Consider the following 16,293-nt stretch of genomic DNA (forward strand, 5'->3'; position numbering starts at 1 on the left):
AGATTATATAAATAATGGAGAATAACATTTTAAAAAATATATTGGAAACTGCCCCTTTAAGTACAGGGAGATGAAGTGGCACGAAGTTTTGAAGAAATGTGAGTAGTCTGTAGGGAGCAATCCTGATATGGCAAGGGGGCTGATCCTGGATGATTTACTGTGTCTTGTACATCTTTGGTGGGCAAATCCTATTTGATGACAGTCTGAGTTTTACCCTGTGTAAGGAGCAGGCCTTAATTCTATGATTTAAATTCTGTTATTTGGGGTCAGTAAAATTTTAGTCTTAACACTGTTTGGCTTTACTCCCCACCCTTTCCTCCCCCACCTGATTAAACTTCTCAACTCTACTTGCAGAAGTTGTTCAGTAGAGGGAGCTTTTGGAATAAGCTGCTGATTTTTCTTTGCCTTCAGGAGACCCAGTATTTTGGCTTGCTCAATAGAAAATCTCACCCATCTCAGAAAATCAAGAGTTCAGCGTCTGGTCCCAAGCCTGTGAATTTGTAGGCACAGCTTTGCTTCCATTCAGACATATTAGGGATTTTTAAAAACACATTTTAATAATAACTGAACCTTTATTCTGATTTTGTTTCAGATACTGTTATAGATGCTGACTTTTCCATTTCTTTTCTTTCAGGAGAGAACTGGCACTTGTTTAGTTTACCTCTTACATCTCTCATTGTATTATATTTTCATTATATGCAAAGATGATCTGTTGGCTTTGATATTAAGCCTCTTCCTTCTCTCTCTCTCTCATTCACACTTACACACACAAAATATGTATGTATATATGGCCCTAATATTTACTAGGTTTTTCATCTTAGTATTTTTTGATAAAACAACATGCCCCTAGTTCTTATAACATTTTTGAAATAAAGTATATTTCATGCTGAATTAATAATTTTACCTAGTATTGATGACGTCTTCAGACCAAAGCATAACATTTCAGAAAGGTTTTGTAAGTGGGATTTAAGTAACCATACAGTTTGTTCCTTTAGTTTGCGTTATGCAACATCTTTCTCTTCTATGTACATACATTTACTTGGGCAGAAGGCAGTTCACTGATCGTACTGTGAGTTAACCCGAGTGTATTGTAGTTAGCTTAAAAAAAATAGAAGCTGTAAAGAAAATACCAAATTACTTTTTTCTTAACATTTCTTTCATGTGTATTTAAGAGTTTTGCCATTGATTTTAGTGTGACTAGAATCAGTTCCCAAACTTCTTCAAATGCATAAAATATTTTATGCCTCTGTTTTGGGGTTTAATGTTTTGGGGATTTCAAAACTTGACACTTGTATCTTTCTTTCTTTCTTTTCTCTTCTCTCTTCTCTTCTCCTGGAGAAACAGATGGATGAATTGTAAAGGCAGGAAATGTTTTTGAGTTAGCTGGCTAGCACTCAAATTGGTCTCATTTGATGTAGATTGAAGAAGTGAAAATATAGTGGGACACTGCAAAATGCATAAGTACCTGTACGTTGTACTGCATGGGGTGGCATAAGTAATCACCTGGGTAGTGGTAGGAACTCAGAGGTATTGTCTGTTTAGTTAGGAAGCCATGTGAATCCAGCTATTCCCACCTTAGAAGTATTTACACCAGACTATTTATATTGTGTGAAAACCTTGTCCAGTCTGCCGTGGCAAGGTAGTAAGTGACGAGCCCAGATATTTTTATGAATACTGAGAAATCTTTTGAAGGGCTAATTCTGGAATACAGCCTTAACTAGTTTACATGATTTATGTTATTTTTTCCCTCAACTACTGAAGATGAAAGTGAAAAATCAGAAAGCTATTCTATAAAGTTGAAAAGGGCTTTTTTCGTTGTTGTTTTTTTTAATGGTTTTACAGAAGCGTAAACCCTTTCTCATTTGATAATTATCTGGGAAGGGAAAACTAATGCTGTGGCATTTTTGTTAATCAGGTCTTCAGGTGCTGGGAACGTAGCAGACCGTGTCTTGGCTCAGCTGTTAACAGAAATGGATGGGATAGAACAGTTAAAGGACGTGACAATTTTGGCAGCTACAAACCGACCGGATATGATAGACAAGGTAAGAATAGTTGCATTGTGGTATATACTGGTCTCTTGTGAAAACCAGCTTCTGGAATAATTTGATTCTCCTTCAGTGTTTTTCCCTAATTCTCTAATCCAGTTTCTGTTTAAGGGAAGACGTTTGAAAACAGAGACAAAGGAGGAGGAAAGGATTATGTCTGCATTTCCTTTTTTTGTTACATGAGGCTTAGTGAAAATATAAATATTGTGCAACATCCTTAAGTATCAGTTTTCTGGAAAAAAAACTTATTTTAAATCAAGCTCACAGGATGTGTGTAATATTTCTTTAGAACCACTTGTGTCTATTTTGCTCCTATAGTGTTTGTTTATGAAGGAGTTTGCTGGACTGCTGGTTTCATTAGTTATTTCCTTTGAAAATATTTAGTAATCAGTGCTGCTAATTCAGCTCACTTCCACTCATAGCTGTTCCAGGTGTAAAACATTACAGTTTCTCTTTAAATACTGAGTTGATTATAGCTGGATAATAATTACACCCCATTTTACATTTTGAGAAACTCAAATCTGTAGCTTACTGCAAAAAAAACAAAAACAAAACAACTCCCCCAAATCGCTTTAAAACAGTCCACAGCCATGTTCTCTTGTGAGAGTAAAACACACTGGAATGGACTAAGTTTGAACTGCTTTCCTCTAAGAAGCATTTCTAAGTGGTGGTCCTTACTCAAGGAAGTCTTCGCTTGCTTGACTTTGGCTCCAAAAACCACAGCCCTCTATCACTTGTGTCCAAGAGACGTTCAACTGATGGCGGTTATTATTAAGGCTTTTTTTATACACTTTGTGTGTTAGCCACTAGGGTAGAGCAGGTCAGGAATTTTCCCTCAAATAAATTTTAGTTGAAAATGTCATTTCTAATTGAAATTCTCTGTGGGAGTTTTTTGATTCTTGCCAAAAATATTAATTTTCTGTTGAGAAAATTTTAAACTAAATATTTCATTTGGCATCAGGTCAACCTGAGTTGAATCTGAAAAATCTGAATCTTTGAAAAGAAACATTTCCTTTTGGGTCAGTTCGATGTTATTTTGTGGTTAACTGAACTGCCACAGTGCTTCCTAGAAGTTGAAGCTTGGGCGCCTTATGCCCCCATTTCCCTCTATGCACCAGACTCATTGGCTGGACTCCCATTATGCACCATGATCTCCCCTCTGGTTGGACTGTCTGTTCTGCCAAAAATTCTAGTATTCAAGTTTTTGTCTCAATTTGGGAAAATATCAAATTTTGAAATATTGAAATTTCCCCATAGATGGAAATTCCAGTTTTTGACCAGATATTCTATAGAATAGTGGTTTTCAACCAGGGATCCGGGGCCCCCTGGGGGGCCTCAAACAGGTTTCAGGCAGGCTGCCAAGCAGGGCCAGTGTTAGACTCACTGTGGCCTAGGCAGAAAGCTGAAGCCCCGCTGCATGGAGCTGAAGCTTGGGCCTCTGAGCCCCGCCACTGGGGGCTGAGGCCAAAGCCTGAGCAACTTAGCTTTTTGGAGGCCACAGGCAATTGCACTGCTTGCCCTTAACACCGGCCCTGGCTTTTATAAGCAGAAAATCAGTTGGGCACTGGTGGGCTGTGGAGTTTTTATAGCATGTTGGGGGGCGGGGGGATGGCTCAGAATGAAAAAGGTTGAGAACCCCTGCTCTAGAGCAACATAATCACACTTGAGCAAGACATTCCATTCAGAAGAGGGCAGTACTACACAAACATGCTAACTACTAAATGACAAAAACGAGGAGTCTCTAAGGTGCCACAAGGACTCCTCATTGTTTTTGCTGATAGACTAACATGGCTACCACTCTGAAACCTACTAAATGACAGTAGGCAGAACTCATCCTTGAAATTAGCTTTCTCCAGCCGCTGGCTATCAAACCCAACAGGCAGCTACCAAACTGTAATATTAACAACTGCGCAGGAGTTCTGTTACTAGCAATACAGCATTCTGCAGCTACAACTTCTGCTGCAAAACAGACCTCTATCACGTGGACTGGAGGATTTTAAATTTAATTTGGTTTTGTTCTAATGTCACAGTATGTAGTGCTGGTCCATGCACAGATCTGTTTGTACATCTACTTTTTTGGGAATAGTTTATTTTAGTTATCAGCTGCTGCAGAGCCAGCAGAGGGAGGAGGAGATATACTGCTGAAGACAGGAACCAATGAAAGGAGACGTAGTTCTATTTAGAAATTAGCCAAAAGGTTGAAACTTTACTGAACTTAAACAGAATTTCATCTACAGGCAATAAGGAAGGAAGGTGACGAAGCCCTTTTACGATCCCTGACTTCCCTCAGGTTTGCCATTTCTGGCAAAGTGCATAATAAATGGCTCCACTGAACAAAATACTATGTAAATACCTGTAGTAGAAACCCTGGAGTAGCGTTGTAGATGTTCTGGTGGTTGGGAGGAAGAATTCTGTTCCCTTATCTCTATGAAAGTCACATATACAGATCCCATTTAGCTGAGATTGGAATTGGGTGACAAGGATTTTCCTCTTAGTGAGGGAAAGGGTTTTCCGCTTAATATAATTTAAATGCAAGGGTTGCTGTTAACTATTAGCTTTTCTTCTTTTATCCTGTGTAATTTGGACTGCTACTTCAGGAAGTTCTTACTTTACACAAACTAGTGTTTTGAAGTTATTTGCTGTTACCACTTGTCCAGTGAAAATGCCTAGAAGCTCTTGATTTTGCCAACAGATAACAAAGAGGGAACACAGGCCCATTAAGTTATAGTTTGTTCTGAATAGAAAAGCTCCATGACTGCCTTACAAAATTTAAAATCTATGAGAAATGGATAAGACTAACTTTCTTCTTACATTATTTTTAAATACAAATTATGCTTCTCCTACTTCCTTTTATTGCTGATTTTTACAGAGCTATATCATTGTTATTTATTAATTATTACTGGATTGGACAAAAGGAAAGACAAGGGAGAAAAGATGATAATTTAAATATTTTGAAATGATTTTATTTTCCAAGGTAAGAAACTCTCTTAAAAGGGCTGTTTTATAGATGGGTATAGATTAGAATCTTGCTGGTCTACACTGACTGTGGAGGGGAGAGAAATCAAGTGCAGCGGAATGAGGTTTGAGAACCAGTGAGTCAGTGTGGCAGTGTTTGTACACTGGAGCTGGAACGTGCAATTTCCAGCTCAAGTAAACATACCCGGGCTATCTCTGATCAAGCTAGCACTCTCAAAGTAGCAATGTAGCTGCAGCTGCACAGGCGATGGGATGCGCTAGCTACCTCAAGTACAATCCTATCTGAAATCCTAGGCACACTGGAAGCACAACTGTTAGCCATGCAGCCACAGTTACACTGCTATTTTAGTGCACTAGATGGATCAGAGCACAGGTATGCCTACCCAAGTTGGAAATTACACCTCCAGCTCTAGTGTACACATTCCCACAGTGACATCATGCTGCCTACAAGCCAAGTAGGTTGCACCATTATACTACTCTACCCCAGGAGTTACAGATGCTTACAGTGGTTGCTCTTTCTCTTCTTTGGAAGGGAAAAGGAAGAGCGTGAACACTATACTGAAGCCCATAATAGGGATGTTCTTAAAGTAACAACTGGAAAATCTTGCAATGTGGATTTGTGGTTTACATTATTAGTCAGTTTCTATATATGCCTTTAAAAACTTTAAAATATGAATTTGTTTTTAAATATTCATTAGTGTAATCCTATTTCTGATCAATATATGCCCTTCTCAAGCATTCATATGATGACTGTATGTTCATTTTAATGTGTGTTCCTTATATACTGTAAAAAGTCACAAGTACAGTGCACATCTGTTCTTCGCTTTGGTGTTTCAGGGATTGAGGAATATAATCAGTTTTACTGGAGGTTCTATTCTTAGCTTTGTAAAGAGAGTAAAGTTTGGAAGGTGTTTGTGATGTGTCTAAATATATTAACTTACCAAAAGAGTAAACATAAATCCAGCATGTTCCTGTTATGTAGTTTCTTCTTTATCTATTAATATACAGTTTATGGTTCTTTCCTATAGTTTGAGACAGACTTTTGAGAATATAGAGTGCAAGTAAGTAGAAGATTATTTTTCCTCAGTCTAATGCAGGCTTTGCCATCATTGTAAATATGGATATCTGGGCTCTCTTATTTGCACATATTTTTAGCCATCCATTTAACTGTAAATGTGGTTGGTACTTGTGACATACATCTATTAATTATAATAATTTCTTGGACTATCACCATGGTACCTAAGCACTATTGCTAATAACCTCACCGCCACATTTAAGACTGTGTGAGACATTGTAACCAACTTTATTTCTTATTCACTTATCACATGATGCTAAGGTTGTTCTGAGGTGGTTGCTACTTTTCTCCGAGAAAATGTCTTATTTTACGTACTTCTATTGTTCCTGTATTTTTTCCCGTCTAATAAAAATTGCTCTTCCTACATTCACACATGTGATGGGAACAAGATGTTCAGAGCATTTATTGAAGGTGCTGATGAAACAAAACACTGTTATGAGTAAATAATAATAATATCCTTCCTGTTGTGCAACAGATAAGTTTAGTTTTCACCACCTGTGGTGTCTGGGGAACAGCTGTAGGAATAGAACTGATGAGACAGATGTACAAGTATAGGAAATGATTTTAATTCATGCTGACTTCTAGGCTCAGGGAATAATTTTTGGGGCCTAAAACATTTTAGGACCTTGTGTACTCTTATTCAGCCTAAAATTAAATGTTTTAAACAGACTTGTAATTGAGTATGCACATTCTTTCCAGAGTGCTCTCTACCAAATTTCCTTGGAAGGTAACCTATGTGTTTTTCCTCTTTGGTATTCGCTAATCTAAACCAACTTGCTTCTGTATCATGGAGTCTCAGCATACCCAGGGTTTTAGTGTAGATCTTAACTCTTAGGTGAGAAGGGTGGATTGCTATTTTTGTTACATGCCCCATGCAAATATCTTCTTCCTCTTGAGCTGTATGTCAATCTCCATTAGCAAGGGAATGCTGAAGCAAGACACGGTTAGATCCCTAGGGAGTTCAGTGAGTATTTCAGCACAGGAAGTGAGATGTGTGTAGCTGAGAAATCAAATAGTTTTACCTCCTGCTGGGTCAAATTTGAATGTCAAACACATTAGATGTGATGTAAAACACAAGGCGTTGAATGAAGGGATGGTCTGTGGTCTGGGATGGCACCCTGGGGCTTTTAACAACCTTACTGCCCCTTATCATGGAGTGCAGAAAAGTTGCATCCTTAAGTGTGTCATTTGCATAAGAATGACAGGATGTGATGGGACAAATGAAGATTAATGAGATGATGTGATGTCAGCGTAGCCTATTGTTTTTAGATTGATGATGAACTGTAGATTTCATTGTGTTGAGAAGCTGGGAATGGGCGACAGGGGATGGATCACTTGATGATTATCTGTTCCGTTCATTCCTTCTGGGGTACCTGGCATTGGCCACTGTTGGAAGACAAGATACTGGGCTAGGTGGACCTGTGGTCTGATCCAGTATGGCCATTCTTATGTTCTTATGCTTTAGAGCAGTATAAAACTGAAATTGTAATGATGCACAAATAATGCAATGAATGCCAAAGAACTGGGAGTTTATATATGCTTTTTTTAAAACTGTAAACAGCCTGGAAGAATATAGGTTCAAATATAAGATGTCTTGCATGCTGCTCATGAAAACGCTCTAAATATGCCAGTACAGAGGAACATTTTCCTCCTTTTTTTGTATTTTTATTTAGCCCTAAAAACTTTTTTACAGAAAACATTGGGACCAAATTATTCTTTGGAGTAGCTTTACCACCCAGGGTTGAATTTATCTCATTTAGTTAAAAAACAACATGTGGACGCAACCCACTGTTTTGATCACACGAACAAAATAAAACTGCAGCATGTGTTGTCCCCAAAAACTGCCAACCGTGATGAAATGGAATAAAACTCTTTCCCTACAATCCTGTTTAATCTTGTGTGGTTTTGGAGGGTCCTTTTTGGTCAGAGGGTTCATAGAGTGGTTTACAAAGTTGATCTGACCCTCAAAATGTTGATCACTCAGTAGCTATGGGACAGCTCTAATTCAAAGTGGTTTATTTTGATGAAAATAAAAAGTGCATTATATGGCGGTTTGGCAGAATCAGTAAAGAAATTCTAATTTCTGGCCTGCGGCAAAAGAAAATAATCTTTCCTCTTTAGAAACTTCAAAGTTCTGCCTTTCTTGAGGCTTATGGAAGAAATTCAAATATTTAGGTTTGCAGTTTTACGAGTTAAAGGAAATAAAGAATCTTGCATATTTATTAGTTATTGTCTGGAAATGTATGTGTGTTATTAAAGCAGGTGATACTGTAAGCATGTTTACCAGTAAGATTTCCTGGCATAAATTACAGTTCCTTTCACAATATACTCATTTATTTGTGTATTTGCCTATTGGTGACTTTAGGGCCTGCCTTGTACTCTTCATCTTGATCACACACAAATGTCTCGTTTATGTAATGGCTTCAACATGATAGGATTACAGTTGCCTTGGGTACAAAGAAAAGCTGAGCTGGGTGTTTTACTTTGTGTATTCTACATGCGGCACCCCCTAATTTGATGGGGATGGAATCATAAAGGAGAACTTAAGGTTTCATTTAAAATAAAAATAAATTGTTTAGTCCTATTCTTTCATAGAATATCAGGGTTGGAAGGGACCTCAGGAGATCATCTAGTCCAACCTCCTACTCAAAGCAGGACAAATCCCTAGACAGCTTTTTTTTTTTTTAATTTTATTTTAACCCTTGTTCCCTAAATGGCCCCCTTCAAGGATTGAACTCACAACCCTGGGTTTAGCAGGCCAATGCTCAAACCACTGAGCTATCCCCCCCCGAGAGAGCCTTGAAAACGTAATGTAAACCGACTGCTAAGGTTGAAACGATGAAGTTATACTTGACTTCTGTATGATTCTGGGGGAATCTAAAGATTCTGCCTAATGATGCCCTTACACACAGGGTTGGATGAAAGGCTAGGCACTATAGCTTAGTGCTCAGGGCCCGAACGCTTACAGTGATGTGGCTACATCAGAATGTAAACTTACTTTTTATTTTCTAAAGATAAGTTTCTAGTCTTCATGATCATGATGAAAACCTTGGAAACATGAACCAAATGTAACTGATGCAGTGAGGCCTACTGTGAGCCTGAAAAATAACTGAGAGCTGCTGCCTTCATTTTACATAACTAGGGCCCTACCAAATTCCATTTTGGTCAATTTCATGGGTGCAGGATTTTAAAAATCATAAATTTCATGACTTCAGCTATTTAAATCTGAAATTTCAGGGTATTGTAACTAGGGGTTCTGACCCAAAAAGGAGTTGTGGGGGGCTGCAAGGTTACGGGGAGGGGAGAGGGGGGAGGGTGGTACCGCTATGCTTTCTTTTGCACTGATGTTGGTGGCGGTGCTGCCTTCAGAGCTGGGCGGCCAGAGAGTGTCGGTTGTTGGCCAGGAGCCCAGCTCTGAAGGCAGAGCCGCCAACAGCAGCAGCGCAGAAGTAAGGATGGCATGGTATGGTATTGCCACCTTTACTTGTGTGATGCTGCCTGTAGAGCTGGGCTGCCAGTCTCCAGCCGCCAGCCCTTTACTTCTGTGCTGCTGGTGTCAGGGTGCTGCCTTCAGAGCTGGGCACCTGGTCCTGCTTTTGTGCAGTTAGTGCCCTGTCTGGTACAGGTATAAAACTGGATGTGGTCTTGTCTGGTACGCATGAGGATGCCATGTTGAAGAGTGTGCTACTCAGCCCCTGCTGGTATGGCCTCATGAACTGTGCTTGTGATGTCATGCTGGTGGGGGCAGGACTGTGTGCTCTTCAAAATGGCATTCTTTGTGGACCATGGCCTTGCATGCACAGTGCGTGTGAGGTCATGCCAGCAGGGGCAGGGTGGCATGCTCTTCTGAATGGCATCCTCCATGTGGCGTGACCTCGCATGCAGTCTGGGAGTGTTGGTGTCGTGCAGGAAGGGGCAGGCTCGTGCCATTCCCAGAAGTACCAGAATGTCTGGTATTCTGGGTATGCCTCAGTGGCCACCCTAGCTGTCGCCCTTGCCTCTCTGAGAGGGAAACGGACCTCCTGTCACTGTCACAAGGGACCATATTTTGTGGTATGCTTAGGGCCCTGGATTGCCTAAATATGGCCATTCCTTCATGCAGTTTTTTAAAATGGTAAAATGAATCTGAAGTTTGGCATGTATCTCAACCAATCATCTTGTTAACTTTTTTGAGAATATATAGGCTGCCTCTGCCAACTGGTGTGACAGGAATTGGTTACTTTTAGAGGGAGGCAGTGTTGCAAGGCTTAATGATTGCAGTGTGTTTTCAGATATTTGAATGAAAAGTGGTAGTAAAGTGAAATATGTTTATACCCTAAGTTTGGTCCTGTTAGCTTACTGAAGCAGTCCAGTATGTGTACTTGCCTTATTTTCAACTTTCTGGGGAATGAAATTGTTTGTTTGTTTTTAAGTTTGCAAACCTTTTAGACCAACTGATACTGAACAGCTGACACCAGTCTTCAGGGGACTTCATAGGGGTTGTTATGTCACTAGCATATGGCATGCTGGGATGTGATTCAGAATGGGAACCAGCGAGTCTAAACACAAGGACTATGCACCCCCACACCCACCAAATTAACTATTTTTTAAAAAATTTTTAATGCTTTTTTGCTATTTGGGGACGTTTAACTTATTCTAAAATGTCAGGATTAAATACATTTTGTAGGTCACCCTTTCAATCAGACAGCAATGAATGCTTACATCATTTTGCCCAGGTGCAGCATGGTTCTTTGAAATAACTGAAGATAGAAAATTTCTTTTGAAGATAAGATTCTTCTGCAGCATATAATAAATTTTTAAGAAATTGAAGCTCTAGGGAGAGACATCAAAATACATGCTGTGGAAGAGAGTATCAAATATTAAGAACTTATTTGTTTCAAAATCTTGGCACACTCACAAGTTCCTTTCTCTTCTCTCTATTCCCGTTTGCTTTCTGTGTTATTAGTTTTAGTCAGTCTTGTTGTACGTGACATTCTCGGCAACCATGAGCAGCACTATACTCTGAGAGGTGGCTATTTCTTAAGAGGTGTTACGTTGCCATAGTTAATAATGGATGCTGATTTATTTAGGTGTTAGAGTGTGTGAAGATTATCTGTAGAATTAAAACTGAAGCAAGAGAAGGATTTAAAGTTGTTTCAGAGAAATGGTCTGCCAAACTTGAAATGAATGTCAATTTGAGGAAATATTGGTTCATCCCGTCTACCCATGAAAGCACTTACATGCTGGATGAACACAGCTGTTTACTGTTTACACAATTAAGCTGCAATTCTACAGTGGGATTGGCCAGATGGCCTCTTCAGCCCATGCAAAGTCCCACTAACCCACATAAGACCGTGCAGTTGCAGTGACATTTGGTTTCCACAGGAACATGTGATATTTTTATTTAAATCAGGAATTGTATGTTGAGATTCACTGAAGTATTTAAGTTGTTACCAGTGGAAACTTTGTTTTCGTATAAGTATGGCTAATAAATATTTCCAGGTGTGCAAAAGTGATTTTTGTTTCTAACTATTTGATTGTCAGAGTGTGGAGAGCTGAGCAGTAAATCAGCCTTAAGGCTGCTAAAATATAACCCTCCCCAAACCTCACTGGTGACAGTTGAAGAGCATGGTGACTTTTTCACTTAAGATTTATTAGTTACCTGAAAAGAGAGGGTGGAGGTAAAACTTGTTGGGCTGCATATTTTCTCTTTTAAGATAACTCTAGGATACATTGCTTTATTTTGTCTGTGAAAACATGCATCCAGATAATGCATGTAAAATATACATACAGATAATAGTTTGAATTCATGGAGAATAGAAAAGTAAATATGCCTGCTCTTATGCTTTATAACAGATAACATTCCTTACATTGAAGCAGTCCTGTATTTTAGCATTGCTAATGCTTTCATAATCTTTTGCACAATACATGGTGGAGAGCTAATTTGAGGCGATCAAATCCTTTCTAGGAGTAGGTACCAAACATATATTTCATCAGGAAAAGTGCAAAGGAGGAAATTTTCTCTCAGACATACATTTCATCCTGCCAAGTGAAGGGCACAATGTGTGACAAAGACCCAAAATAATTATTCATTCAGGAAATTTATAATGCTGTGGGATTAATTCCTTCAATGTAAATAACTCTTTCTGCAACCTCAGTTCAGTGATTTATGATGTAAATGATTTTTCCAACAATAAAATTAAAGGGGACACCAAATTCGTATGGAACACAAGTAACTTAGGGACTGAAATGAACCATGTTCCTTGAAGTGAGGTGCTCTTGGTGTAAAACTGGACTTAACTGTGGATTTATTGAGAGTGTTATTTTTTTAAGGAGTTTCGTAATGCTGTAAGTTGCTTTTTTTGTGTGCATACTGGGAGGGGTTAGTTAATTTTTCATTGTGATTATAATGGCAATAGAAAAGCTTTATTTCAAGTAACTTATGTTTCTTGAACTGAGTTTAACATACCTACAAAGTTAATGGTAAGCAACTACAACCATTTTTCCTGCATGGATATATAATAATGTAGTTTTATACTTTTAATAACTTGGGAACTAAAACAGTAGGATACATATATACGTTAGCTTTTTCCTCCTCCCCTCTCCCTCTCACTTCATCATCATTATGGTGCCTTTCTTTTAGGGTAAGAGTACAGATGAACAGTTTTTTTCCAGAACCATGTCAGCGTGGTGCCAGGGATCAGTTAGTATGATAGAATGCTGTGTGAATGGTCAGAGCCTTGATCACATTTAATCTGGGATGTTGAGTTTTATGGCAGAAAAGTTCAACTTCAGCCAGGTTTGTTTCACAATCTGTCTATTCGATGGCATAAGTCTTTTTATCTGATAAGCTTCATTGACTAGAGATAACGAGTTGAGCAAGAGTTATGGTTCCAGAGAGATTTGTTTTTTTAAGTATTTATTGGAAAATGAAGTTGAAACAAATGTTATCACAGGCCTGGTAGTTCAGAGAAGATATATAAAGAAGGGTACAGTAGCTGCAAATTGTGGCAGGTGCGTTGTAGCCACAAACACACTTAGGGCTCAGTTTTCAGTTGGGCTTTTACCCAGCTTCCCTTTTTGTGGATGCAAAATATACACTAAGTTTATATTTGCGAACAAAAAAACTACATTAAAAGAACATTATCAAGTTTGCAAAATCAAGCTCTCGAAAGTTAGGAAATGTTTTTTTAGAAACAAAGTCATGAAAGTTAGGAAATGCCTGTGTGCGAAAAAGACACATCACTGACACAAATGCCACCCTCGGCTCTGCCAAGTTTCAAGTCCCTTCTCCAAAGCATTGGGGACACGAGAGCTTTTCAAAGAAAAGGTCTGTGCAATTCTTTAGCCTGGACAAAAACACTGTATTTTCCTTAGCCTTATTCTTGGAAATGGCTGAACCATTTTGGCTTAGAATTTCCAGAAATATTTAGCCTGAGGAAGAAGCCTGAAATGAAAAACTTGAGCCCAAAAGATTAAAATTTGGCAAAGTTATAAGCCCCTGGAAAGGGTCTTTTTATGGGAAGTGTCGGTGTTGGACAAACTTAATAGGCAATGTTTCCAGCCCTGCCTGCAATACAGCACTTAAAATAAACTTGGAACTCACAGTGAAACAGAATGTCCTGAATTGTTTCAGTGCCCCGCAGAGTGAATATTTTAATAATAGTTATAACAGATTTCCAGTTACAAAGATGACGACTTATGGGGGTGGGAGGGCAGTGATGAATTCATATAAGGTTTCCCTACATATTAGCACAATATAAGGCACTGATTTTAATCTTTGTTTATAAAATCCTCCAACCCTAAACAAAATAAATCCAGTATTTCCTTGTCAGTGATGTGGAAGAAAGATCCTGTTTCCTTCACTAATAAACATCTGTGAAGAGCTATGGGGTCTAGATGACATGATAGTTCTTTCAGCAAGATTAACTTTTAACAAATCAGCTTTTTCCTGAAACTTGACTAGTGGTTTTGTGTCTTAGTTGATTGTAGTGCCTTTGTAATTTACAAAATCTTGATAAAGAAAAACCAAAACAATTTTCCATTAGTTCATTTTTCACAATGAAGAATCTCTGGTCTAACATTTTATTTACTTAGCCCGTGATAAAAGCCTCGCATACATGGGATGTCAGTTGTTTATGGATGAGACAGAAGTAGAAATACTGTGTTTATAAGATATTTGTGTGTGTAAGATCTATCAATATAGATATCTATATCGATATATATTAGTGTGTGTTCAGGAAGAGCAGATTCTTTCTTCAAGGTCTTAATGTTTGTTTTTTAAAGAAAATTAACATCTAAGTGAAGCACAGGAAATCTGATTTGTTGAGTAAAGAGAAAAGGGAACAGTAAAGAGTACATGCAGCCATTTTATTTATAAAGTATCATTTACATAAGTTTTGTAGGGCAACATCTATAATTGTAAGCAGGAGCACCAGGTTTAGGCCTTTATTAATAGAACAAGATGACAGTGCCCCATGACAAATGCAAATCAAGAGGTGTTCCACTGAACTCCTTGGAGCGCCTACAGATTTATTTACACTGATGTGAGAACAGAATCTGATGCTGTAATTCGGTAACAAAAGCTGATAGAGGTATATTTATGTGGTTTGCTCTGTATAACTGTGCAACTCAGAGAATTGCAGAAGAATCTGGGTTGTTAGGTAAATTTTCGAATAGCTAACCATCAGAAGACTGTCAAAAACATAGACTAATAAGCATGCAAGGTGAGCTAGAAGGTAACTTTCAAAAGTCCAATGGATGCTTCAGCCCAAAAAAATGGAGAGGCTAAAAAATAGAGCGTCAGACTTGTCAGCAGCTCTTCTTCCTTTGTGAAGAGTCCAGATTGCTACTCCTTATTTGGGTTATGTCTAAGGGCTGGTCTACACTGGGGGGGGAGGGAGGGTGTGTGTGTGTCAAACTAAGACATGCAACTTCAGCTATGCTATTTGCTGAAGTCGAAGTATCTTAATTCGACTTACCTGGCCATCCTCACGGCAACGAGTTGATTGCTGCGGCACCCCCATGAACTGCACTTACTCCTCCTGCCAAGGGTGTCGATTAGCGGGTTGATTTATCGCGTCAAGACAAGACGTGATAAATCGATCCCCAATACATCGAACACTACCTGCCGATCCGGCGGGTAGTATAGGCATACCCAAGACACATTCTTATTTAATTGGACATACTGATTTACACTGAATTACTGTTTTACAGTTACGGTTTGTTTCCTCCATGGTAAATTAAGGCTTGAATTATGAAAATGTACCTCAGGATATTTATTATACCAGTGGGAAAGTGTTTATTAAACTGGATTTTGGTTTAACAAAAATTCTTTCCTTTCTTGTGAGTTGTTTGTACCTCTAGAGTGCTCTAGAATGTTATCTTAACTCATTGTTAATGTGCATGGTTCTATGACCAGTGTGTGCTGTCTTTCCCCATATTGTGGCATCAGTTGTACTATTTCTTGGCACTGATGAGTATCTCTCTCTTGCTAAATATTAAAATGTTTGCTTGCATTGTATTTCCAATTAATTTAAAACTAAAATTGAATTTCTTCTGCCTCCACCAACTAGTAATTCAGATAAGATATATGTGCAATTTTTCCACTGATATCCACATTTTAATATATAACTGACATTTTTTAAAGAGCGGTGTTTAAGATTTTGGTTGGCAAAGTTATTTGAAATGAATAGAACTTTCATGTGTCACTACTTAACTTTTCCCAAAGAGTTGGATAATGGTGTTAATAGAGTATGGAAAGCAAACAAACAAATAGGGGAGCTCCCTGCTGGAACACTGTGTTAGCTCTCCAGCAGGCTACAACCTTCGCTGACTTATGCAGACCTGCATAGGAATAAAATCCTTCCTTTAATGAAATCTGGTAGCAGGTGTAGTGCCATCCATGACATTGCTAAGAGAAACGAAGGCAGTTTCTCCAATCAGCGTGGCTCTGAGGCAAGTACATACAGCTAAGCATATGACCTCCTTCAGAACTAATGAAGGCCCTTGAACTTCTCCAAGTGATAAGTTGTCTGAGTCTTTGAAGCATTAATACTTCTATGCTTATTATGAAGCCCGCAATCTAAACCCCACCACAGTGCTCAGGGTGAAAAGTTAATATGTTGTAAAAACATATTGTAGCAATCCCCACCCTCTGAAATTCAAACAGAGTAAAACAAACAAGGTATTCCTATACTAAATGAAGGAGAGAAGGGA

The 16,293-nt window shown here is 38.6% G+C and overlaps 1 protein-coding gene across 11 annotated transcripts in view; it reads left to right on the forward strand.

Moving 5' to 3' along the window:
• Positions 1-16,293, forward strand: part of SPATA5 (spermatogenesis associated 5) — a 310,210-nt gene that overhangs the window by 107,191 nt on the left and 186,726 nt on the right. For 10 of the 11 annotated variants that reach the window (XR_005599628.1, XM_039541985.1, XM_039541984.1 and 7 more), the window contains exon 14: positions 1,916-2,042. Coding sequence is in view for 10 of the 11 variants with exons in the window: in XM_039541985.1 (XP_039397919.1) it covers positions 1,916-2,042 (127 nt within the window). In the remaining variant the exon portion in view is untranslated. Of the gene's footprint in view, positions 1-1,915; positions 2,043-6,049; positions 6,083-16,293 lie in introns of those variants that run through there. The other variant, XM_039541988.1, reaches the window with a different exon arrangement.

This window comes from Mauremys reevesii, linkage group 5 (assembly GCF_016161935.1).
Source record: "Mauremys reevesii isolate NIE-2019 linkage group 5, ASM1616193v1, whole genome shotgun sequence".
Taxonomy (NCBI): domain Eukaryota; kingdom Metazoa; phylum Chordata; order Testudines; family Geoemydidae; genus Mauremys; species Mauremys reevesii.